The sequence below is a fragment of the Oncorhynchus mykiss genome, chromosome 13, assembly GCF_013265735.2.
Source record: "Oncorhynchus mykiss isolate Arlee chromosome 13, USDA_OmykA_1.1, whole genome shotgun sequence".
NCBI classification, from domain to species: Eukaryota; Metazoa; Chordata; class Actinopteri; order Salmoniformes; family Salmonidae; genus Oncorhynchus; species Oncorhynchus mykiss.
In genome coordinates, this window is record NC_048577.1 from 20,540,905 (window position 1) to 20,566,302 (window position 25,398).

Consider the following 25,398-nt stretch of genomic DNA (forward strand, 5'->3'; position numbering starts at 1 on the left):
AAATATGTACACGTGCACTTAAGTTGGTATCTACAGTATTAAGTTGGTATACAGTATCACTGATGCGATCATGGTATTAACTCTCCACTCTGTTCTTCTAGCTCACCACTGACAATGAAGAGCTGACCCAGCACCTGAGTGCCTCGCGGGAGAGCCAATCACAGCTCAAATCAGAGGTAAGACACGCCCTCAACACTCTCCCCACAATCCACAACTCATTACCCTCCAATGAGCTATCTATAACTAGTAGGATAAAGTTGCTCTTTAACACAGATCTAAAGTCAGTTTTGTTAATTGTTAATGCATTGATTTGGGGGAGGCTAAGCTGATCCTAGATCTGTCCCTCAAGGCATGCTTGAACATAACCGCAGCAGCAGTGTGAATGTAACTGACCTCTGGCACTCCCTGGATGCAGCTAAACTACCTGCAGGACAAGTACTCGGAGTGTGAGGACATGCTACGGGAGGCCAGAGAGGACATTAAGAACCTGCGCAACAAGAGCCTGCCCAACAGCACGGTGCAGCGCTACAGCGCCCTATCAGCCGTGTTCCCCATGGACTCCCTGGCAGCAGAGATTGAGGGCACCTTCCGCAAGGGCCTGGACGTCCCCGCCCCTACGGAGTACAAGTGAGTGAGGATGTCACCGTGAAAACATAAAACACCGGTGACAGTGTGCTTTTTCCAACCTGTTAAGCTCAATTGAATGACAATGCCGGTATGTCAGTTATGTGCCAGAGGGGAAGTTGTTACCAAGTGTGTTTGATTGAACAAAGACAGCGTGACATAACAAAGCACATCTGTTCATGAAAAATATAGAGTAAGTCAAATACAACGTTTAAAATGTTTCCAGAATTACACTACAGAAGATCGAATATACAAGCAGAAATAGACTGACGTAAACATAAATGTTAGACTTGCTACCGGGCACTTTGTCACCATCCCTAATCTATATGGTTTATCTATGGTTGCCAAAGGAACCACCCGTGGCGCGTGTTTGAGACTGTGAAGGTGGTGAAACAAGCGTCGAGGCTGCGCTCGCGGTGCCACTCCCCCGGCCAGGTGCCCGGCTCCAGCCCTGTGTCGCTGCGCTCCAGCTGCGCCTCCACCCCTCGTACCAGCTACTACGGCTCAGACAGCGCCAGCCTCACCTTGGAGGACAAACCACCTAGTACCTCGAGACTGGCAGAGGTGGCACACACTGAGGACAACAGGTGAGACTGGCGTGTGTAAATATACACTACCGGTCAAGGGTTTTAGAACACCTACTCATTCAAGGGTTTTAGAACACCTACTCATTCAAGGGTTTTTCTTTATATTTAGTGTTTTCAACATCGTAGAATAATAGTGAAGACATCAAAACTATTCAGTAACACATATGGAATCATGTAGTAACCAAAAAATGTGTTAAACAAGTCAAATATATATTTTCTATTTGAGATTCTTCAAATAGCCACCCTTTGCCTTGATGACAGCTTTGCACACTCTTGCCGTTCTCTTAACCAGTTTCATGAGGTAGTCACCTGGAATGCATTTCAAATAATAGGTGTGCCTTCTTAAAAGTTAATTTGTGGAATTTCTTTCCTTCTTAATGTGTTTGAGCCAATCAGTTGTGTTGTGACAAGGTAGGTGTGTTATACATAAGATAGCACTATTTGGTAAAAGACCAAGTCCAAGACCAAGTCCATATTATGGCAAGAACAGCTCAAACTGCCCCTAAACAGGCAGTTAACCCACTGTTCCTAGGCCGTCATTGAAAATAAGAATTTGTTCTTAACTGACGCCTAGTTAAATAAAGGTCAAATAAAATAAAAAAGAAGTAAAGAGAAACGACAGTCCATCATTACTTTAAGACATGAAGGTCAGTCAATCCGGAAAATGTCAAGAACTTTGAAAGTTAATTCAAGTCCAGTCGCAAAAACCATCAAGCGCTATGATGAAACTGGCTTTCATGCGGACCGGCATAAGAATGGAAGACCCTGAGTTACCTCTGCTGCAGAGGATAAGTTCATTAGAGTTACCAGCCTCAGAAATTGCATCCCAAATAAATGCTTCACGGAGTTCAAGTAACAGACACATCTCAACATCAAATGTTCAAAAGAGACAGACTGTGTGAATCAGGCCTTCATAGTCGAATTGATGCAAAGAAACCACTACTAAAGGACACCAATAAGAGGAAGAGACTTGCTTGGGCCAAGAAACAAGAGCAATGGACATTAGACCAGTGGGAATTTGTCATTTGGTCTATTGTCCAAATTGGAGATTTTTTGTTCCAACCGCCGTGTCTTTCTGAGACGCGGTGTGGGTGTACAGATGATCTCTTTATGTGTATTTCTCACCGTAAAGCATGGAGGAGGAGGTGTTATGGTGTGGGGGGTGTCACTCCCTGACCATAGAGTTTTTTATTCTCTATGTTAGTTAGGTCGGGGTGTGACTAGGGTGGGTTATCTAGGGGATTTATACATCTATGTTGGCCTAGTATGGTTCCCAATCAGAGGCAGCTGTTTATCGTCATCTCTGATTGGATATCATATTTAGGCAGCCATTTCCCCTTTGTGCTTTGTGGGATCTTGACTATGGATAGTTGCCTGTTAGCACTTTTGTTAGCTTCATATTTCGTTTGAGATGTATTGTTTTGCTGTGAGTTTCACTTAGTAATTAAAAGGTGTGGAACCCAGATCACGCTGCGCTTTGGTCCACTTATTATAACGAACTCCCTTGACAGGGGGTTCTTTCAAGTCACACTTAACCAGCATGGCTACCACTATCACGTTTCAGGTATGACCCAGATGCAGACGGTGTCGAAGAAAACAAAAGTTTATTTCTGAAACAGGGGCAGGCAAATGACAGGTCAAAGAAAGGCAGGGGTCAAAAATCCAGAGAGGGTGCAAAGGTCCAGAATGGCAGACAGTCTCAGGGTCAGGGCAGGCAAAGGTCAATAATCCAGTAAGGTACAGAACGGCAGGCAGGCTCAGGGTCAAGGCAGGCAGAATGGTCAAAACCGGGAAGGACTAGAAAACAGGAGCAAGAAACAGTCAAGAGCAGGGGAACAAACGCTGGTAGGTTTCGCAAACAAAACGAACTGGCAACAGACACAGAGAACACAGGTATAAATACACAGGGGATAATGGGGATGATGGGTGACACCTAGAGGGGGGTGGAGACAAGCACAAAGACAGGTGAAACAGATCAGGGTGTGACAACCACTGCATTCTTCAGCGATACGCCATCCCATCTGGTTTGAGCTTAGTCCCACTATCATTTGTTTTTCAACAGCACAATGACCCAACACACCTCCAGGCCGTTTAAGGGCAATTTTACCAAGAAGGAGAGTGATGGAGTGCTGAATCAGATGACCTGGCCTCCACAATCCTCCGACCTGAACCAAATTGAGATGCTTTAGGATGAGTCTGATCGCAGAGTGAAGGAAAAAGCAGTCAACAAGTGCTCAACATATGTGGGAACTCCTTCAAGATGTGGGAACTCCTTCTCTCAACCAGGTGAAACTGGTTGAGAGAATGCCAAGAGTGTGCAAAGCTGTCATCAAGGCAAAGGGTGGCTAGTTTGAAGAATCTAAAATATAAAATATATGTTGATTTGTTTAACACTTTTTTGTTTACTACATAATTCCATGTGTGTTATTTCATAGTTTTGATGTCTTTATTATTCTACAATGTAGAAAATAGTAATTAAAAAATTTAAAAAACCTTGAATGAGTAGGTGTTCTAAAACGTTTGACAGGTGGTGCACATGGGTATTTATGGGTATATGTGTGAATTACATGAACTCTCATACAGAGTCTACAGACATCAGACACACAGAGTATTTACTTTTCAAATCAAATGAATTTGTATATGTCACATGCTTCGCAGACAACAGGCGTAGACTAACAGTGAAATGCTTTTCCATAGTATATTAATGGACTGTCCTTCATACATGTTCAAACATACAGCTTCCATTTCTCTGGTCTATGTGTACTAATAACAGCAGTGCATTTGTATTCAAAACCTATTCTACCTCCTCTACTCTGAGTGTTAGTGCATCAACAGTGTAAGGTATATCATTAACCTGCCTTTATTTCTGTCTGATCTCAGTGTGAGTGGCCGTAAGCGTCTGGGTATGCCGGGCATGCCTGGAGGCCAGGACCTTGCGGCCGCGCTCCGCTGTTTATCTGACCGCCAGCAGAGCCATGCTTCAGAGCGCCCCTTCTTTGAGGTGGAGCGTGAACGCAAACTCCGCGCCCTGGCCACCGCCTGTCAGGGGTGCAGCGAGGAGGGTGAGGAGGTGGGCGAGCTGGGCTCCAGTGGGTTCCTTACGCCCAACGACAGCCTGGTGTCCAGCTCGGTGGCGTCGACAAGCACCAACTACTCCAATGGCAGCTCGCTGCACTCCTCGGCCGGATCGGGGGGCTCACGCTCCTACCTACCCGATCGCCTGCAGATTGTCAAGCCCCTGGAAGGTGAGGAGGGACAGGGAGACCCTGTGTGTGTTCTTAGCTGAGATATTAGGTGTGTGGTAACTCAAATGGTAGTTTTACGGTAACTTGCCTAAGGTTTCTAGACTCAATTACAAGTGAAACTATGAATGTAGACTCTAAAAGCTGAAAATAGACACTCTTTACAATTGTTTTCTTCTTTCAATATGAAAAATATGCATGATTAGAGAAATACAGGTTATTATATAAATAAATAAATGTGTTATTCCCAACATATATCGCCCTTCCTCTCCACCCCAGGCTCAGTGACCCTGCACCACTGGCAGCAGCTGGCCAAGCCCAACCTGGGTGGTATCCTGCACCCTCGCCCGGGGGTCCTCACCAAAGACTTCCGGGAGCTGGAGATCGACCTCCAACACGTCTACAGCCTCAATGACCTTGAGGAGGATGACCCAGACCTATCACAGCTCTCCCACAACCTGGCTGCCGGAGCCCACGGCACCATAGGTAAGAAAAGAGGCCACAAAGTAGTGTTTAGTTGAGTTCAGTAGATACGGTTGATAGGGTCTCAATTGTGAGTGAAAACATTCACCCACAGTGCACACTCATTCCTCTGGTCCCTCTAGTCTGGTGTGAAAATCTGATCGTTTTCCCTTCTCTCTCCGACGGAACTCTTTAGGTCCGTCAGATTGGGTAAGGGAGAACGATCAGGCATTGACACTGGAACCTTCTATTTGGATAACATGTCTACTGTGGTCCTTATCCCCCTAAGTTCACCTGTGTGGTAGGTGTGATGTTACTAAACAGTTTGTGTCATTCCAACTCATACTGTCGTTGTGTACCGTACATTCTCCCATCCGTGGTGGGTGGCTCTGGGATTTTCCTCATCCATTGTGAGTAGTTATGTATGTTGTTGTGTTCGTGTGTAGTTGTGTAAAGTGTGTCCATCACCCACAGTCACTCCATCCTCCGGCCCCAACCTCCCCCAGACCCCTCCCACCCACACCGTCACCACCTGTCGGCGCCACCACCCATCCCTCCTGCTCCCCTCCTTCTCCACCAGGTAAGATCTGCGAGTCCCTCACACACACCTATTCATTGGTTACACTTTATTTTACAGTCCGGTTTCACATTTTATTTTAGGTATGATTTATTTAACCAGGAAGGCCGTTGAGATATTTGTTTAGAAGGAGACATGGCCAAGAAAGCAGCGTACAGTCAAGTGCAGAAAGTTACATGTTTTTTGTCTGGTATTTACTAAGATCGTATTTATGGTGACAATGAATACTTCCTGGAAGGTTCGTCAAAGTCATGGAAATAATAGGAAACCTGGTACTAGATGGTATGGTACTAAATGGTATGGTACTAAATGGTATGGTACTAAATGGTGTTTGAAATGAATCCAAAGGAACATAAGTAATTACCAGGTAGTGGACTGTTGAAGGCAGACTGAACTAAATCTACTATTAAATTCAATTTGCATCTGAATGGAAGTGTGAAGAGACTTTTCCCTGTTTCTCCAGTTTTGGAATTTGCTTCCAGCACCATCACTAATCGGTTTTGTGTGTGCGATAGATTCTGCCTGTTATCCCCAGGTAGTGGACTGTACAATAAAGTGAAATCCATTTATTTTGAATTAATTTGCCTTTTGTTATTCATTAATTCAGTCATTAATTTAATTAATTAAACCAAATCCCAATGTTAGTAATGACGTGAAAATGTATTTACGATATGACTACAAAAGACGACACCACTCTCAAAACAACAGCAGCTTTGCTGTGCTGCCCCATTTTTCTCCTCAAAAGTACCTTGCTACTTTGTGTGTGTGTATAGCAGTCCTCTCCTCCCTTACTCAATCCGTCTCCCCTTACCCCATGTCTCTCCCCTCAGTGGTAGGAAACGCTGGTCCAAGCACTTTCTCCAGCTCTAATGTGGGCTTCCTAGGCAAAGTAAGAGCCAACAGGCATGGACAGAGTGGGAATGATGCTGGAAAATCCCATATTTATCCCCTAACTTTTCTAAAACTTGCCCCTTCTAACTCTGACCCCACCCAACCCCTAAGTAAAACTATCGATCATACCCCACACTAGAGCCTTAAACAAACACCACTATAAAGCAACGCAAATGAATGCACTCACAGCTACGACAATGCTTCAACTTTCCATGCATAAAACAAATGGATGTTCTTGTGTGTATTTAAATGACTCTGAGGTTTAGATTAGTTTAATTGGGGCCAAATCCTAATCTAAGATAACACACACACATAACTCAAACTTTAATACACACAGGTCTCCCATTCCAACATCTTAATGCCTGCTTCTCTATTAAGGATTTGGTCCATTATCTCGAATCTACTTCGTAAACAACATGTCACACACTTGCTTGGCTTGCTAACTTGGACACCATGGCCCATGTGCTCATCTTAACAGTTCCTGATCCCTTCCAGATTCTTACAGGTAAACTGTATGAACAAACAGAAATCCTATTTTCAGTTCTCAGGCTGACTAACTAACGGACTAACACAATCTCTAACCCACCCTTACAGGCGTAATCCATCACTGGGAGCAACTACACTAACTAACCACTCTTAACTAATGGTGCACTGTTACTAATGCTGCTAAGCTTCTAGCTATGTATTTATTACATATAACAGAACTCCTGTGTCTGATTGGTATTTTTCTATTTTCCTGTATTTACAGCCTTTGCTCTCGCAGCCTGTCCGCTTGTTGGAGCTGTGAGCATCTGAGCACCACGTCGCCCTCCTCCTCGAATCAGCAGCACTGTGTGCCGACCTTTGACCCTAGCCAGGGTGGCGGCCACCACTCCACCTCCACCACAGCACCTCCACTATCACTGGGACTCCTGAGGCTGCTGGAGGTGCAGGGAATCTCTGCCTCCACCCTCCCCTACCCTTACCACCAACTGACCCCACACACACCCCACACACGCCCCACAACGGCAGAGGAAGAGCGGGGTGGAGGAACTTGCACTATGGAGGAAGAAGGGAGAAGGAACATTTTCAGCTTCAACCTGGTAGAGAAGCTGAGGCGTCTGGGACTTCACAAGGTGGCAGACCGAGGCGTGGTGGACTGAAGAGAGAACGGAGAAGAGAGAGAAGCAATCAGGCATTACAGACATCCACCTAGAGTCTGAGAAAGACTGGGAAAACTCCTTCTACCCTTCCTCCTTAATCGTCATTGACTTCAATCCATATACTGACTATGCACCGTACCGCCATTTTGTGTTTTGGGCCCACAGCAATACATCGTAAAATGGAACCTCAGGAGAACCATAGAGCCATACGTTGAGTTTCTGTTACGTGTATAGTCACTCTTCTGTTTGTAATGGACTCATGTTTTGTAGATACTAGGTCTCCACGACAATGTGTGACATGATCATTCTCAGGAGAGTCACCTGATCACTGGTCCGGCTGGCTTGAACACGCGCAAGGTGTTCTTTTTTTTTTCAATATAAAATTAAAAGATGAGGAACATCACAAAGAAAAACATGCGTTTCTTTTTTATACCTGTGTTTCGTGGGTGTCGGATGGTTTTACACGGTATGAAAGAAAGAGAAGGCTTCTTGTGGTGTTTATTTTATTTTTTTATTTTTGAAAGACCCCCACCACTATGCTTTTTTAATATAATTTTTTTTACCATTAAATACAATCACATGACCTTTTCATTACTTTGGGAAAGGTTCAAGGTATTGTTATTTGAGAACCACCAAGCTGACCACAGTTTGTCACACTTAAAACACCCCAGATGCACTGGAATTCAGTATGTCCTTTTGCATATTAGCTGCTATTAGAAAATGAAGCATTTGTGGGAATTAACCACATTCACTTTACTGTGGTAAAACTAACACTTCAATCACTCCCCATTACAGAATGGTAGAGAGATTGATACACTGACTGAACTTCCTGAAAGTTTAGGACATTATTGACATTCGCTGAGGTATACTAATCTGCTCTTTACCCAAAAGTCCTCATTTAGCACTCGTGGTACTGTGCAATTGCATGGCATCACACATCACCTGCTGCAAGTCACTGTAAAAAGCTTTACTTTGAAATGCTGCCAATTATGTCAGTCATTGTAAACTTGTGTATTTAGTCGTACCTCACCAAAACCATTCAGGTAGTCTACCATGCTGTATCAAAGACACCTGAAAGTGACTGTAAAAGGTCTCGACACTAGTCTATTGTGCCGGATCTGTGTCTAACAGACCTTAAACTAAAGTGTTGTTGGGACAAATGTAATTCATGTCATCAGGAATAATGAAAGTGAGCTGTACGAAATTGTTTAGATCAAGTGATCATGGACTGCATGCTTTTTTTGGATTCTCCTTCGGGTGTCGGGACAATCAACTGTAGATAAAAGGCGTAGGATACTGCATATCAAACGGGGAAATGATAGCAAATTATGACCATTTGAATTCAGAAGAAAATGAACCAAACAGCACTACATATATTTCAGATGTTCAAATTGACTACTCTTTGTGGAATTGTATGTTATAATCACTGAGATGCATGTCTGTATAAATTGTACCGCCTGTACATTAAAACGTACATTTGTATTTCCATCAGCCACACGTGCATGCGTGTTCTTTTTCTACTCAAAGGGCCGGTTTCCCCGGACACATTAAGCCATTAAGAACACTTAATGTAGATTCTACAGCTGGCCCATGTCCTAAATTAAGTCAAGAATTGTCCGTAGACATAGATACTGCAAACATGTTTATTTTGACACTTGGATAAAAATCAATATAAGCAAATTCAAAAATAAATACAATCTATTTCAAATAGGGATGTATTCCTGAGTAACGCCAGTGCAGGCAGACGTTCCTCAGTTGGCCTTTGGTACGTCTCTACTCTGCACTCCGCCGTCCAAAGTCGACCCATCCTTGGTAGTCCCGGCCCGGACACTCGTTCATCAACTCTGCGAACAATACAAACCTACATGAACCAAACAGAAAAGTTCAATGTGCATTTAAAGAGAACGACGATACACTTCACATTTGTCACGGTAGATGTTGGCATCTCTCTCTCTCTCTCTCTCTCTCTCTCGCACACACACAAGCACTTGACCCGACACCACCACATACCTGAGATGGCCTGCTTGATTTGCTTGGACATGAACTCGCGCTGGTCCTCCGACAGGTGCGCCGTCCTCGCCATCTGTGCCATGCTCATTTGAGTGTCTTGCTCCCGCTTAGCGACGTTCTCCGCAGCATTCCACACTGCCTCCCTCCTGGCCAGTAGCTGTGGCAGTATCCCACCCTGTTTGGTGTTGCCATCCGACTTGGATACGGGTGATGTCAAACCAACCCCCACTAGCGCTGCCATGAGGACGCACACCAACAATCCACCCATTGCCATGCCTGGACGCAGAAGAAGAGTTTTCTTATAGCTTTAGATTATTAAAAGTAGGGAATACAAAAAATGTTTTTTTTGCATGGAAGTGACAGTGGAAATTACCTTAAAAGAGAGTGGACCGTATGTGACAGTCTGTACAAAACGAAGTCAGCAAGTGCGAATGATATTGCCAGTTGTCTGTGTCAGGTCTTTTATACACCAAGGTCTATCTAACCAATATGGTCAAAGAGCAATGTCTGATAACAATGTCCAAGATAGATCCCTTGATTGATTAAAAGAGACGATGGAAACTCCATGCGTAATGGATACTCAGTGCCAGAATGGGGCGCATCAATATTCTAATCGTTCACCTGGAAATGTGAGACAATAAAGTATAACTCAGACGTTCAATGGTGGTTGTGGTTACAGAAGAAGTCTACAACCCTGTCATAACACCTGTATCCAAGGCCAAGGACCACCAACTGTAACTTCCACTTGCATTGACAGGCAAGAAAAACAATGAATCGATCATTAAAAATGCCATGGGGAAAAAAAATGGCAAGTTGTCTATCACTGAGAAACACATTTGAAACACAAAGGCACCATATCATTACTGATGTTCTTAACTATAGACCTAGTTGTAAAAGGATTATGACAGCGATATCATTATGGCGTAACCTTAACAACGGATGAGGAAGGGTTTTAAGTGATGACGTACGTCCTCCACTCCACTTATCTGGACTAAAGAGAGCATCATTGACTGGAACCAACATTCGAGTTGTGTACCTATATATTTTCTAAATGGTTAAGGAACTATCTTCTGTAAATATTATAGTCTTTAAAAGCTGTAAAAAAAAAAGATATGATATCCATTTAGAATGTTGTAAATTAAGCTTGTTAATATATCTTTTTTTAAACACTGGAATTGTGGTCAGGATACCACAGCCAAAGTGACATGCTGTTTAGGAAATAGGAAACAAGAGATAATGGTTTAACATGGACCTGATGTCTCTTTTCATTGTGCACTTCACAGTAATGTAAAGTATCAACTCATTTATATAGGAAAACTGGAAGCCAGTCTGTCAGTTTCTGGCACTCCAAGGATGATGAGAATGGATAGCAGGGCTCTTTCCTAGGAAGACTGGAGGTGTGTGTGTGGTAACTGGGGTAATTGGTGGGTGTGTGTGAGATGTTGTTCGTTCAGTTCTGAGATGTGGGTGTGGAAGAGAGTGTATTGTAGAAATGGATCGTTAAAGGGAAATTAAAATGATAATTAAAAGCAAAAATGCATGTAAGATTGTTGATGTCCTAGATTCGAAATAAACCCATTTCGTTAGGGTCCTTCCACTTCCAGCCCTCTAAATTGTGCTGGCCCAGTCGGTGCTGTGTCCATCTTCTTTACTAGGTGCATGTAACTTCCTGTAAAGGAGGTATACCACTCCCTTCCATACTTGCTTTATCATAATAGCCTAGACACACAGGCATTCCAGCTGACATTTGGAAGTAATCGCACATAGGCCAAAAACATATAGGACTCACCCTTTCGCTTTTGTTATTGTCTTACCTAATCGAGGCAGAACATCTCTACTTGTGACAATACAACCAAAGAAAACAGTAGAAATAACAGAATGCCTGCCAAGTGATTAGGCACGCAATGGTGTCTTGGTTTCCAAGACATTCCTCGGACATACCTCTTGTCACACGGTGCCAAAGAATAGTCAAGTCAAACACTTCCTTTTAACCTTTAGTGTCACCAGAGACTACATAGATGCCATCAAGTGTGTGAATGATTTGTACTTTGGGAGGTAAAAAAATAATAATTGTCTGCTTACAGGGCCTTAAGAAAGTATTCACACCTCTTGGCTTTCTACACATTTTGAGTTACAGACGGAATTTAAAATTGATACAATGAACATTTTGTGTCACTGGCCTACACCAAATAAACCCATATTGTGAAAGTGGAATTATGTTTGTATTATATAATAAAATGTGAAACGCTGAAACGTCTTGAGTCAAAAAGTATTCAACCCCTTTGTTATGGCAAGCCTAAATAAGTTCAATTGCTTAAAAAGTCACATAATAAGTTACATGGACTCACCCTGTGTACAATAATAGTGTTCAATATCATTTTTGAATGACTACCTGATCTCTGTACCAGACACATACAGTTATCTGTAAGGTTCCTCTGTCAAGCAGTGAATTTCATACACAGATTCAGCCACAGAGACCAGGGAGGTTTCCAATGCCTCGCATAGAAGGGCACCTATTGGTAGACGGGTAGAAATTTAGAAAAGCTGACAGTGAATATCCCTTTGAGCACGGTGAAGTTATTAATTACACTTTGGATGGTGTATCAATACACCCAGACATTACAAAGATACAGGCATCCTTTCTAACTCAGTTGCCGGAGAGGAAGGAATCTGCGCAGGGATTTCATGAGGCCAATGGTGACTTTAAAACAGTTACAGTTTAATAGAAGTAATAGGAGAAAAGTGAGGATGGATCAACATTGTAGTTACTCCACAACATTAACCTAAATGACAGAGTGAAAGGAAGGAAGCCTGTACATAAAAAAAATATTCCAAAACATGCATCCTGCTTGCAATAAGGCACTAAAATAAAACTGCAAAAAATGTGTCAAAGAAATTAACTTTATGTCCCGAATAGAAAGCATTATGTTTGTGGCAAATCCAACACAACACATCACTGACTACCGCACTTCATATTTTCAAGCATGGTGGTGGCTGCATCATGTTATTGGTATGCTTGTCATCGGCAAGGACTAGGGATTTTTTTTAGGATAAAAAGAAACTGAATAGAGCTAAGCACAGGCAAAATCCTAGAGTAAATCCTAGAGTTCAGTCTGCTTTCTAACAGATACCGGGAGACAAATTCACCTTTCAGCAGGACAATAACCTAAAACACAAAGCCAAAAATATACTGGAGTTGCTTACCAAGACAAAATGGAATGTTCCAGAGTGGCCTAGTTAGTTTTTTGTGTGCTTATTTTGGCTTGAAAATCTATGGCAAGACTTGAAAATGGCTGTCTAGCAATGATCAACAACCAACTCGACAGAGCTTGAAGATTTAAAAAAAGAATATGTGCAAATATTTTACAATCCATGTGTGTACAGCTCTTAGAGACTCTTAGAGCCAGAATGACTCATAGCTGCAATCGCTGCCAAAGGTGATTCTAACATGTATTGACTCAGAGGTGTGAATACTTATGTAAATGAGATATTTCTGTATGTCATTTTCAATAAATGTGCAAACATTTCTAAAAACAAGTTTTCATTTTGTCATTATGGGGTATTGCGTGTAGATGTGTGATATGTATTTTTTTTAATTCCATTTTGAAATCAGGCTGTGACACAAACATGTGGAATAAATCAAGGGGTGTGAATACTTTCTGAAGGCCCTGTATCTGTGTGCTATTCATCTGTGATGATATTTGTTCAGGTGAAATGGCCCTGGGGATGTGTCTGTTCATGCTCTGAAAAGGTCAAACTCATTTATCATCATTACATGAAAAGAGGCAGGGCTCAATTCAGTCTAACCTGCCTTGCAGTGCTTACACAGCAGCTCATTTCCCCCATGATCAAATAAAATCCTAGAATGGTTTTCACTACAGTCAAAATCCAACTACAGACTCCTCTAACAGGTTGATGCTTGATGGTTTCAAATCAAATCAAATCAAAATGTATTTGTCACGTGTGCCGAATACAACAGGTGGAACCTTACAGTGAAATGCTTACTTAAGGCTCTAACCAATAGTGCAAGAAAGGTGTTAGGTGAACAATAGGTAAGTAAAGAAATAAAGCAACAGTAAAAAGACAGGCTATATACAGTAGCGAGGCTATAAAAGTAGCGAGGATACATACAGACACCGGTTAGTCAGGCTGATTGAGGTAGTATGCACATGAATGTATAGTTAAAGTGACTATGCATATGTGATAAACAGAGCGTAGCAGGAGTGTAAAAAGAGGGGTTTGGGGGGGGCACACAATGCAAATAGTCTGGGTACCTGTTCAGGAGCCTTATGGCTTGGGGGTAAAAACTGTTGCGAAGCCTTTTTGTCCTAGACTTGGCACTCCGGTACCGCTTAGGTCATAGGCCCAAAAAGTTTGGGAAGCCCTGTGTTATGAGAAGGTTGTATGCTAAATAGGCATAGGGCAACCACACTCTCACCAAACTCTAAGAAACATGTGGTTCTCAGAACGTTATGTGCTAGCTGGGATGTGGTTGTCTCACCTACCTAGTTTGAAATGAATTTCTGTAAATCGCTCCGGATTAGACTATCTGCTAATGACTAAAATGTCAAATGTAAACATTAACATATAGATGTCATATTACTATATTGAATAACGTTTTTGTACATTTTTTAAAATATTGATGTCACAAATGTATCATTTAATTTTTTTTATTTGTTACATTTGACTGTGTGAAACCGAATAGTAGTAACAAATACATGTCTGTCATTGAACAACCTCATTAGATAGTGAAAAAACACTGATCTCTTTTTGCTCGCGTTGAGGAGCAACGCCAGTGCCACTGACACGGACCGCTACCAAAACCTGCGGGCTCTCCTTCACTGCAGCCGACGTGAATAAAACGTTTAAACGTGTTAACCCTCGCAAGGCTGCAGGCCCAGACGGCATCCCCAGCCGCGTCCTCAGAGCATGCGCAGACCAGCTGGCTGGTGTGTTTACGGACATATTCAATCAATCCTTATCCCAATCTGCTGTTCCCACATGCTTCAAGTGGGCCACCATTGTTCCTGTTCCCAAGAAAGCTAAGGTAACTGAGCTAAACGACTACCGCCCCGCCCCGTAGCACTCACTTCCGTCATCATGAAGTGCTTTGAGAGACTAGTCAAGGACAGATATCACCTCCACCCTACCTGACACCCTAGACCCACTCCAATTTGCTTACCGCCCCAATAGGTCCACAGACGATGCAATTGCAACCACACTGCACACTGCCCTAGCCCATCTGGACAAGAGGAATACCTGTGTGAGAATGATGTTGATCGACTACAGCTCAGCATTTAACACCATAGTATCCTCCAAACTCGTCATCAAGCTCGAGACCCTGGGTCTCGACCCCGCCCTGTGCAACTGGGTCCTGGACTTCCTGACGGGCCGCCCCCAGGTGGTGAGGGTAGGTAACAACATCTCCACCCCGCTGATCCTCAACACTGGGGCCCCACAATGGTGCGTTCTGAGCCCTCTCCTGTACTCCCTGTTCACCCACGACTGCGTGGCCATGCACGCCTCCAACTCAATCATCAAGTTTGCGGGCGACACTACAGTGGTAGGCTTGATTACCAACAACGACAAGACGGCCTACAGGGAGGAGGTGAGGGCCCTCAGAGTGTGGTGTAAGGAAAATAACCTCACACTCAACATCAACAAAACTAAGGAGATGATTGTGGACTTCAGGAAACAGCAGAGGGTCACCCCCCCTATCCACATCGACGGGACAGTAGTGGAGAGGGTAGTACGTTTTATGTTCCTCGGCGTACACATCACGGACAAACTGAATTGGTCCACCCACACAGACAGCGTTGTGAAGAAGGCGCAGTAGCCAACCTCAGGAGGCTGAAGAAATTTGGCTTGTCACCAAAAGCACTCACAAACTTCTACAGATGCACAATCGAGAGCATCCTGTTGGGCTGTATCACCGCCTGGTACGGCAACTGCTTCGCCAACAACTGTAAGGCTCTCCAGAGGGTAGTGAGGTCTGCACAACGCATCACCGGGGCAAACTACCTGCCCTCCAGGACACCTACACCACCCGATGTCACAGGAAGGCCATAAAGATCATCAAGGACAATAACCACCCGAGCCACTGCCTGTTCACCCCGCTATCATCCAGAAGGCGAGGTCAGTACAGGTGCATCAAAGCAGGGACCGAGAGACTGAAAAACAGCTTCTATTTCAAAGCCATCAGACTGTTAAACAGCCACCACTAACATTGAGTGGCTGCTGCCAACATACTGACTCAACTCCAGCCACTTTAAATTAACAATGGAAATAGGTGGAAATTGATGTAAAAAATGTATCACTAGCCACTTTAAACAATGCCACTTATTATAATGTTTACATACCCTACATTACTCATCTCATATGTAAATGTATATACTGTACTCGATACCATCTACTGCAGCTTGCCATGCCGTTCTGTACCATCACTCATTCATATATCTTTATGTACATATTCTTTATCCCTTTACACTTGTGTGTATAAGACAGTAGTTGTGGAATTGTTAGGTTAGATTACTCGTCGGTTATTACCGCATTGTCGGGAACTAGAAGCACAAGCATTTCGCCACACTCGCATTAACATCTGCTAACATGTGTATGTGACAAATACAATTTGATTTGATTTGATTTGAAAAACACCAATCTCTTTCATAATTTCTGGAAACAATAAAAGATAATTGACCAACATTTCTGAAAATGGATATAGAGCGTTTTGGAATGAAACGGTTCAATTTATTCAGGCTGTTGTGTGGCTGTTTTGCATACACACTATCCAAACCAACATCTGAGAGAATGTACTGAGTAGGCTAAATGTGAGGAATGTGAGGAATTATGAGGTTTATTCATATTTCAAATAAGGGTATAGTTACTGAACAGGACATCTGTGAATTCAGAATCAAAGCATGAGAACATCATCAAATTGACTTAGGGCAAAATAGTAAGAAAACCTACTACACATCTTTGACAATGATTGAACACACTATTCAACCAACTAATCTGAGAGCAAGTAGACGGAGTAGACAAAGTAACAACATTGAATGTGTTGAATTTATGAACAGTTTATAGTGGTTCTACATCTACACTTCAAAAAGATGACTGTTAATGACCATCTTTTCAAATGGATAGAATGATGGAAAATCATCAAATGTAAGTGACGGAGTGACTTGGTGCAACATTTTAGCTTGGCAAAATAATAACACATACAATATTTAGCCTACACATCCTTGAAAATAATATATTTTTAAAATATATAAAAAAATATTGCCAATTTCAGTAAACAAACCAAAATGTAATTGAAAATGGATGTCTGAAACCATGGAATGCCAGCTTTTACAAAACACATTTAGTAAAGCTGTCTGACTTGCCAGTCTATACCTGTCAAACACACTGCCTTTCATAAATCACAACATTTACTGAACCATTCATTTCCTTAGTTGTTGTAAGCCCTGTACCCACCCACTGAACAAAACAATTAGATATGCCTTCATTCCAAGGAATAATGGTGACGCAGTCAATCATTCTTAACCCAACTGTATAAAACGCTCGAGGACACGAAGGGGGTTATTTTACCTGACGCCTCAACTACGAAGAACGCACTTTAACCTCCCAGGACGCATCGCCAGACTATCTCTCGCCATGTCCATTGTAGCCAGTCGCAGTAGTAGCCTTAGATACAGCTCAGGTAGCGGTGTCGTTTCGAGTGGCCTCAGTTCGCCTGGTGGGATGCAGTCTTCCAGCGGTTTGGGATACGGTAGGTCCCGTATGAGCGTGTCCTCTGTTGGGAGCAGTCGCTCGCCGAGTGTATATGGAGGTGCCGGGGGATACGGCACCCGTATCTCTCAATCTTCTTTCTCTACGGACGGGCCAGGTCAGATCACTATCGGTGCCAACGAGAAGCATACCATGCAGAATCTGAACGATCGTTTGGCCCGCTACCTGGAAAAGGTAAGGAAGAATGATGGAGATGTGGATAGAGATTAGGCGCGCTGCGGGATATTACGCACAGCCCAGATTATGGAGACCGAAAGACAAGGCAGAGTCTTTTCAAAACACTACATAGTCGATGATACAGAATGGTTTTATTAGAAAGTGAACTTTAATCTTTGTTAGAAAGCATTTTTGTTTTAAACAACCCCTTTCATCAATACTATCCACAATGTTCAATTAAGTGGGATAATACAGTAGGCTACAGTAATATGTACATATTTAAACAACGTTTACTTAACTTGTAACTTTTTAAAAACGATTTATTCCATCATTGTTTCTGATTGTAAAATTGCTATTGAGAAGAAACAGTAACCTGTAGTTTGCTGTAAAGCTCCAATGAAAGTCTCCAGTACAAGGCCAAGTCTTTGGTTGTACATATACTTCGGTATCAAAAGAAAATGAAATTGCTCAAATAGACTTTAAGTATCAAAAGTAAAATTGGAAATTCTTTCACATTCCTAATATTAAGTAACCCAGGCGGCACACTTATTTATTTACATTCTTTGTACTGATTGTCAGGGGCACACTCCAACGCTCTGACATAATTTACAACCCAAGCATGTGTTAGTGAGTCCACCAGTTCAGAGGCAGTAGGGATGACCAGGGATGTTCTCTTGATAAGAGTGTGAATTTGACCATCTTCCTTTCCTGCTTAGCATTCAAGGTGTAATGACTACTTTTGGGTGTCAGGGACAATCTATGAAGTAAAAAATACACTATTTTCTTTAGGAATGTAGTGGAGTAAAAGCAACAGTTGTAAAAAATATAAATAGTAAACTAAAGTAAAGATACCCAAAATACTTAGGTAGTACTTTAAAGTATTTTTACTTAAGCACTTTACACCACTGATGAGTACAATGACATAGCAGGATTTGATCATTTATTTTATATTCCATTATGTTGGGGATTATTTAATGGGAGTGCGCAGATTCACTTAACGTGATGGGATGCGCCCCAAATGGCATCCTATTCCCTATGTAGTGCATAACAGGGCCCATAGGGCTCTGGACAAAAGTAATGCTCTATATAGGGAATAGGGTGCCATTTCGGATAGACCCATGAACTGAACTGATTCCTTCCACTCTCTGTGTACACAGGTGCGCTCTCTAGAGGCAGCCAATAGCAAGTTGGAGTTGCAGATCAAAGAGTTCTACGAGATGAGATCACCGACTCACAAGAAGGACCTCAGTGGGTTCTATGCCACCATCACAGACATCCGCAACAAGGTACTTCTGGGTAATGGGGCGGCAGGGTAGCCTAGTGGTTAGAGCGGTGGACTAGTAACCGGAAGGTTGCAAGTTCAAGCTGACAAGGTCTGTCGTTCTGCCCCTGAACAGGCAGTTAACCCACTGTTCCTAGGCCATCATTGAAAATAAGAATTTGTTCTTAAATGACTTGCCTAGTTAAATAAAGGTAAAAATGTACAAAAAAAATGTAGTCTTAATGTAGCAACACACTGAATCAATATTGTTTCCATGCGATTTTAAATGTAATTATGTTGAATAGACGTTTAATTGACGTCTGTGCCAGTGAGAAGGGAGGTGGGGATAGGATTTAGAGGATGCCAACAGGTTTGTGAAAGAAGAGAGGCACTAGAATGAATTACAGTGCATTCGGAAAGTATTCAGACCCTTTAACTATTTCCACATTTTGTTACGTTACAGCCTTATTCTAGAATTGATGAAATCGTTTTCCCCCCTGTCATCAATATACACACAGTACCTCATAATGACAAAGCAAAATATATATATATTTTTGCAAATGTATAAAAAATAGAAAACTGAAATATTATATTTATATATGTATTCAGACTCTTTACTCAGTACTTTGTTGAAGCACCTACTTTGTTGAAGCGAATTACAGCCTCAAGTTTTCTTGGGTATGACACTACAAGCTTGGCACACCTGTATTTGGGGAGTTTCTCCCATTCCTCGCTGCAGATCCTCTCAAGCTCTGTCAGGTTGGATGGGTAGCTTCGCTGAACAGCTATTTTCAGGTCTCTCCGGAGATGTTCGATCGGGTTCAAGTCTGGGCTCTGGCTGGGCCACTCAAAGACATTCAGAGACTTGTCCCGAAGCCACTCCTGCATTGTCTTGGCTGTGTGCTTAGGGTCGTTGTCCTGTTGGAAGGTAAACCTTCGACCAGTCTGAGATCCTGAGCGCTCTGGAGCCGGTTTTTATCAAGGATCTCTCTGTTCTTTGCTCTGTTCATCTTTGCTTCGATCCTGACTAATCTCCCAGTCCTTGCCGCTGAAAAACATACCAAAGCATGATGCTGCCACCACCATGCTTCACTGTAGGGATGGTGATTTACAACCAAAATTGTTGTATATGAATGAACAGTAGACACGAACCTGATCTGCTGATCTAAACACATGATATCCCATACATAGTTGACTCTGATATTACATTCCATTGACTGTGGCTGTCCTCCTGTTCCTAGATCCATGCCAGGTCTGTGGAGAACGCTCAGATGATCCTGCGGGTGGATAATGCCAGAGTTGCAGCTGATGACTTCAAGATGAAGTAGGTGCACTTCCTGTTTGTACTGTACACAGCCTCTGTGAGTGTACTGTTTCTATTTGTAACTTTGACCTATAGGTTTGAGATTGAGTAGATCCAATCCTCCCAGATCTACAGAAATGCTTATGGGGGTATGCAGGAACTATGGATCAGTTCATGGTTGGGCAAGTTGTATCTTGGTTTGTTGTGAGAAGGAACTAATCAAGCCCTCTGCTTTCCTCAACCCCTGTAGGTTCGAGACGGAGGTTAACATGCGTATGACCTTGGAAGGGGATGTTGCTCGTCTGAGAGGAGTGCTGGACAGCTTTATGCTCGCCAGAGGAGACCTGGACATGCAGATTGAGGGGCTGAAGGAGGAGCTGGTCTACCTCAGGAAGAACCATGAGGAGGTAACCTCCTCATTTCTCCTCACACACTCAAGTCTTAACGCTTGTGCTGTTGGCTGAAGTGCCAATATGCAAAGACAGCCACATGTGATTTTTCATTTGGACACAATGACTTCCCCTGTAGTTTTTGTAATATTTTTGCACTTAAATTTATTTATTAATTCTCAGTGAGTTTTTGGGGCCAAATTTCCATGTTTGGCCCCAAGGGGGCAAAACCCACACACAACACATCTAGGGCAACTTCTCTGTTATTTGTCCTCAAATTTACGGTATCTGATTGTTTTCGGGTGTTTTTGCCCTTCCCTGTGTATACGTGAACTAGACATCCCAGGTATTATAGCTAAATTTGTCCCCCTTTTCCTGTTGTTAGGAGATGCATTTGATAAGGACACAGCAGTGTGGTGCTGTGAATGTGGAGATGGACTGTGCTTCCTCAGTGGACATGAGCAAGGTGCTGGAGGAGATGAGGACCCAGTATGAGGGCATGGTGGCGAAGAACCAGAGAGATGCTGCCAAGTGGTTTGAGAGCAAGGTGAGACAACCTGAAAATAGGACAAGGGGCCTCGAAGGGTGTGGGCCTGGGTCCCTAAATGTGTTTTGTGGGAGGCACAATTGACATCTATTTTGTGAAGTGGTACTATACTTTTGACTAATAGGTTGTGTGTGTGTGTGTGTGTGTGTGTGTCAGGTGGAGGTGCTTCAGAGCCAGATCACCACCAGCACCACAGAGGTGAAGACCTCTCAGTCTCAGGTGACCGACCTGAAGAGGACCTTCCAGAGCCTGGAGATTGAACTGCATGGCCTGCTCACTCAGGTATGATGTCTAACCATCTTAGTGAATCAGCATCCCTAAATATATAGCATTTCTCTTTACCCTATGTCTGTTCCTAAAGCATGGAATTCCTTTAGGTTTTTAAAGGAACATTACACTCCAAAATCAAAGTTTGTTAGAAGTTTTCAGACCTCCACAGTGGTCTAATGTCAAGGTGTTCTAACACCTTTATGCACACCAGTCTAACTATCTCTGCCCTTCATCTCCCTCTTTATACATTTCTACTACCCTCTCCTTCCTTCCGTCTCCATTTTCTTCATCCCTTACTGACATAAACACATTCCTGTAGAAGGGGTACCTGGAGCAGAGCGTCGCTGATATAAACGGCCGCCACGGCTCCCAGCTGAGCCAGCTGCAGGTTTGTATCAACAGCATGGAGGAGGAGCTGCAGCAGCTCAACGTCAGCATCCAGCAGCAGGCCTCCGAGTACCAGATCCTGCTGGACATCAAGATGAGGCTGGAGATGGAGATCGCTGAGTACAGGAGGCTGCTGGATGGAGAGGGATTCAGGTGAGAGGGGATAATAGAGGGGCAGGAAAGAGAGGGAGGTGGAAGGGATGGGGGGAAGACAGCTGTTTATTGGCACCTCACTGCAAACAGTGATGGAAAAATTACCCAACTGTCATACTTGAGTAAAAGTAAAGATACCTTAATCGAAAATGACTAAAATAAAAGTAAAAGTCACCCAGTAAAATTCTAATTTGAGTAAAAGTCTAAAAGTATTTGGTTTAAAATATGCTTAAGTATCAAAAGTAAAAGTGTAAATAATTTCAAATTCCTTATTTTAAGCAAACCAGATGGCACCATTTTCTTGTTTTTTTAAATTACGGAATGCCGGGGCACACTCCAACACTCAGACATAATTTACAACCAAAACATGTGTTTAGTGAGTCCGCCAGATCAGAGGCAGTAGGGATGACCAGGAATGTTCGTTTGATAAGTGTCACGGTTTTCTGTATGTGAAGGAGAGTCGGACCAAAATGCGGCGTGTAGATTACGATCCATGTTTATTGACTATAGCAACACGAATCTAAATACAAACAGTGCAAAATAATAAACGTAATGAAAACCGAAACAGCCTAAACTGGTGCAAACTAACACTAAGGACAGGAACAATCACCCACAAACACCCAGTGAAACCCAGGCTACCTAAATATGGTTCCCAATCAGAGACAATGACGAACACCTGCCTCTGACTGAGAACCATATCAGGCTGAACATAGAAATAGACAAACAAGACATGAAACATAGAATACCCACTCAGATCACACCCTGACCAATCAAAACATAGAAAATACAAAGTAAACTATGGTCAGGGCGTGACAATAAGTCTGTGAATCGTACTATTTTCCTGTCCTGCTAAGCATTCAAAATGTAACGAGCACTTTTAGGTGTCAAGGAAAAGTACAATATTTTCATAAGCAATGTAGTGAAGTAAAGGTAAAAGTAGTCAAAAATGTAAATCCTTAACTACAGATACCCCCAAAAACTACTTAAGTTACACCACTGATTGCAAACTAGTAGATAAAGATGTGTGTTGGTGAGTTCTTCCCGTGTGTCTTCCAGTAAGCATGTGGAGACCAGACAGGAGGTCAGGAAAGTGATCGTGGTCGAGAAGATCCAGGAAGTACAACAAGTCCAGGAAGTGGTGGAAGGTGAGCAAGCAGAGAATAATTAATCAAATGAATGAATCAAGTTTTGTTCACCATAATACACACAATTAATGAATGAATGAATTCCTGTTTTGTGGCCCTTTCCACAGAGTATAACTCCCACATGCAGAAGCGGGTGAGGGTGATCGTGGAGGAGATGGTGGATGGGAAGGTGGTGTCCACCTCAGTTGATGAGAAGGTCCAGGATTTGAACTAACTGAGAAGGCCAGATAGTTCTGGAATCTGGTGAAGCGGTAACGGACCAAACATACCCCTGGACCACACATACCCCTGGACCACACATACCCCTGGACCACACATACCCCTGGACCACACATACCCCTGGACCACACATATCCCTGGACCACACATATCCCTGGACCACACATATCCCTGGTGACGGGTGTTCAATCCCCATCTATATATATATAAATCATGTCATGGTTGCATACTGTAATATTTCCCTTTAGACAGGATTGCATCAGCTGAATGATAACTGATATAATTTACTCGTGTTACCTTATAACTCTTATATGTCTCGATCATGTGGCAACTTGAATATTATTTCTCGTGTGCTTTTGTTCCATTTGTGGCCGCCAGGTGACGTCTCTCATTTTAACATCTTTGGCCAGTGCAATTAAAAGTGAAAATGATTGTGTGAAAAGTGGAAACAGATTATTCCAGTTACATAAGTGACATCAGGGAAAATATGACTCATGTCATCAGCCATTATAAAGCTATTTTAGCTCCATTATATCCTCCCAGGACCACAAGCCGTGTATGTTCTCTGGACTCTATGACAAGGTTAAAGTTCATGTTCTGTAGGCCTACGACACTGACACTACATGTTACATTTGGCTGTTGATTAAATATAGATGTCAATGCATTTCAGGGCGCTAATATCATAATTGAGGGTGCGTTGTTGTCCTCTAAAAAGCTGAAAAGAAACACCTTTACAGCAGTGGCGGTCGGTGCCGTTTAAGATGAGGGAGGACGACAATTGTTTTTAGAAGCTTGGCCTTATTTCTATTGCACCATATTGGATGAGTGTCATTCATATTCCATTCACCCAGTTCAATGTAACAATGACAGGTTTAGGCTTCCTCATGATTCTCACATTTTCCCTATAAACGTCATGAGGTTTACAAAGTTTACAACGTAGGTGCACGAGAGAAAATATTTGAGGGTACAGATAATGACACATTTAACTTGCACACTTTTGCCTGCCTCTAGCTGATCTAGGGTGTAATGATTAGACCAACAGTTGCAAACAAGCGTTTCTACTGGCCAAATTCAGGTATGTTTATCCCCGTTTTGTTCGCTTCCGCTTAAGAAAGGTTTTTCAACCGAATCGGCAGAATGATTCCCGAGTGGCGCAGCGGTCTAAGGAACAGCATCACAGTGCTAGCTGTACCACTAGAGATTCCTTACCTGATGGGTTTGAGTCCAGGCTCTGTCGCAGCCGGCTACAAACGGGAGACCCATGTGGCGGCGCACAATTGGCCAAGCGTCGTCCGGGTTAGGGGAGGGTTTGGCCGGCAGGGATGTCCTTATCCCATCGCGCACTAGCGACTCCTGTGGCGGGCTGGGCGTAGTGCACGCTGACACAGTCGCCAGGTGTACAGTGTTTCCTCTGACACATTGGTGTGGCTGGCTTCTGGGTTAAGTGGGCATTGTGTCAAGCAACAGTGCTGTTTTGTTGGGTTGTGTTTCGGAGGACTCTCGACATTTGTGTCTCTTGAGTCCGTACGGCAGTTGCAGCAATGAGACAACACTGTATGTAACAATTGGATATCATGAAATTGGGGCGAAAACAGGGTGAAAAAAATGTTGTAATAAAAATAAATTGGTGGAATGAATACACTCCTGATCATGTGAAAACACAGCTCAATTTCATAGCAGCCACATTGCATTCCTTCTCACATCTACGTGCTTTCCTCCTCTCACCTTTTCCCTTTGCTTGTGGACTTCAATGCACAACACATCAGCTGTCTGGGACCAGGAAGAAAAAAAACAGCCTACATCGTAGTCATCATATTAGGTGAAGTAACATCATAGTCAACATAGCTAATAGAAGTAATGCGTTAGTAAACCCGCAAAAAAAAAAGCAATTGGTTTTCCCCTTCCTCCTCTGAGGAGCCTCCACTGATTGAAACAAAGTATGTGCAGATAATCAGTCGGTAAAGTTTCAGAGAAAGTTTCAGTTACATATATATCAGTTTAAACAGCTAAGAGTATGACATGGAGTAGCTCTGGTCCAGGGCGTTACATGCAGCTTGAGCCATCAAGGCTCAAACCACATATAAGGCCTTGGACCAGAGCTAGACAACGTAAAGGCAGGTTTGTCATGCAGAGATATGTTGGGCTTTAGAATTTCCCCACAGTGGTAGTAATTGCATCCATAACTGCAAGTGTTACGGTGCGTGAATGAGGACCCAAAAGCGAATTAACGTAAACAGAGCTTCTTTAA

At 42.9% G+C, this 25,398-nt stretch overlaps 3 protein-coding genes across 11 annotated transcripts in view; 2 read left to right on the top strand and 1 right to left on the bottom strand.

Moving 5' to 3' along the window:
- LOC110485893 (trafficking kinesin-binding protein 1) overlaps positions 1–9,018 on the top strand; it is a 43,803-nt gene extending 34,785 nt beyond the window's left edge. For 4 of the 8 annotated variants that reach the window (XM_036940566.1, XM_021557101.2, XM_036940567.1 and 1 more), the window contains 7 exons: positions 102–176; positions 416–627; positions 975–1,211; positions 4,092–4,456; positions 4,733–4,939; positions 5,390–5,495; positions 7,132–9,018. In XM_036940566.1, coding sequence (XP_036796461.1) covers positions 102–176; positions 416–627; positions 975–1,211; positions 4,092–4,456; positions 4,733–4,939; positions 5,390–5,495; positions 7,132–7,525 — 1,596 coding nt within the window. In that variant the 3' untranslated portion in view covers positions 7,526–9,018. The other 4 variants (XM_021557103.2, XM_021557105.2, XM_036940568.1 and 1 more) reach the window with 4 other exon arrangements.
- Positions 9,019–9,154: 136 nt separating this feature from the next.
- LOC110487520 (cholecystokinin-like) lies at positions 9,155–10,377 on the bottom strand. Of its 2 annotated transcripts, XM_021559439.2 has the most exons (3): positions 9,909–10,377; positions 9,536–9,811; positions 9,155–9,369 (listed from the first exon to the last, which is right to left on the bottom strand). In XM_021559439.2, the coding sequence occupies exons 2-3, from the start codon at positions 9,807–9,809 to the stop codon at positions 9,299–9,301; spliced, it is 345 nt and encodes a 114-aa protein (XP_021415114.2). In that variant the 5' UTR covers positions 9,810–9,811; positions 9,909–10,377; the 3' UTR covers positions 9,155–9,298. The 2 variants fall into 2 exon arrangements, with proteins under 2 accessions (XP_021415114.2, XP_036796464.1); XM_036940569.1 differs by having other exon boundaries at positions 9,155–9,386; positions 9,536–10,044.
- A 6,714-nt stretch (positions 10,378–17,091) lies between these two features.
- LOC110485895 (keratin, type I cytoskeletal 19) lies at positions 17,092–24,767 on the top strand. The gene is made up of 9 exons (XM_021557107.2): positions 17,092–17,494; positions 18,634–18,762; positions 19,979–20,061; positions 20,291–20,447; positions 20,815–20,976; positions 21,133–21,258; positions 21,566–21,786; positions 22,843–22,931; positions 23,039–24,767. Exons 1-9 carry the CDS (start codon positions 17,186–17,188, stop codon positions 23,143–23,145), a joined length of 1,383 nt encoding a protein of 460 aa, XP_021412782.1. The 5' UTR covers positions 17,092–17,185; the 3' UTR covers positions 23,146–24,767.
- The last annotated feature ends 631 nt before the right edge of the window (positions 24,768–25,398 follow it).

Bases quoted from the DNA above. Each gene is read 5' to 3' on its own strand.
- LOC110487520 (XM_021559439.2), bottom strand. From the start codon at position 9,809: ATGGCAATGGGTGGATTGTTGGTGTGCGTCCTCATGGCAGCGCTAGTG. The intron at 9,370-9,535 runs GTATGTGGTGGT...TATTGTTCGCAG, and splicing joins AATCAAGCAGGCCATCTCAG to AGTTGATGAACGAGTGTCCG.
- LOC110485895 (XM_021557107.2), top strand. From the start codon at position 17,186: ATGTCCATTGTAGCCAGTCGCAGTAGTAGCCTTAGATACAGCTCAGGT. The intron at 20,062-20,290 runs GTAGGTGCACTT...CAACCCCTGTAG, and splicing joins GCTGATGACTTCAAGATGAA to GTTCGAGACGGAGGTTAACA. The intron at 22,932-23,038 runs GTGAGCAAGCAG...CCCTTTCCACAG, and splicing joins AGTCCAGGAAGTGGTGGAAG to AGTATAACTCCCACATGCAG.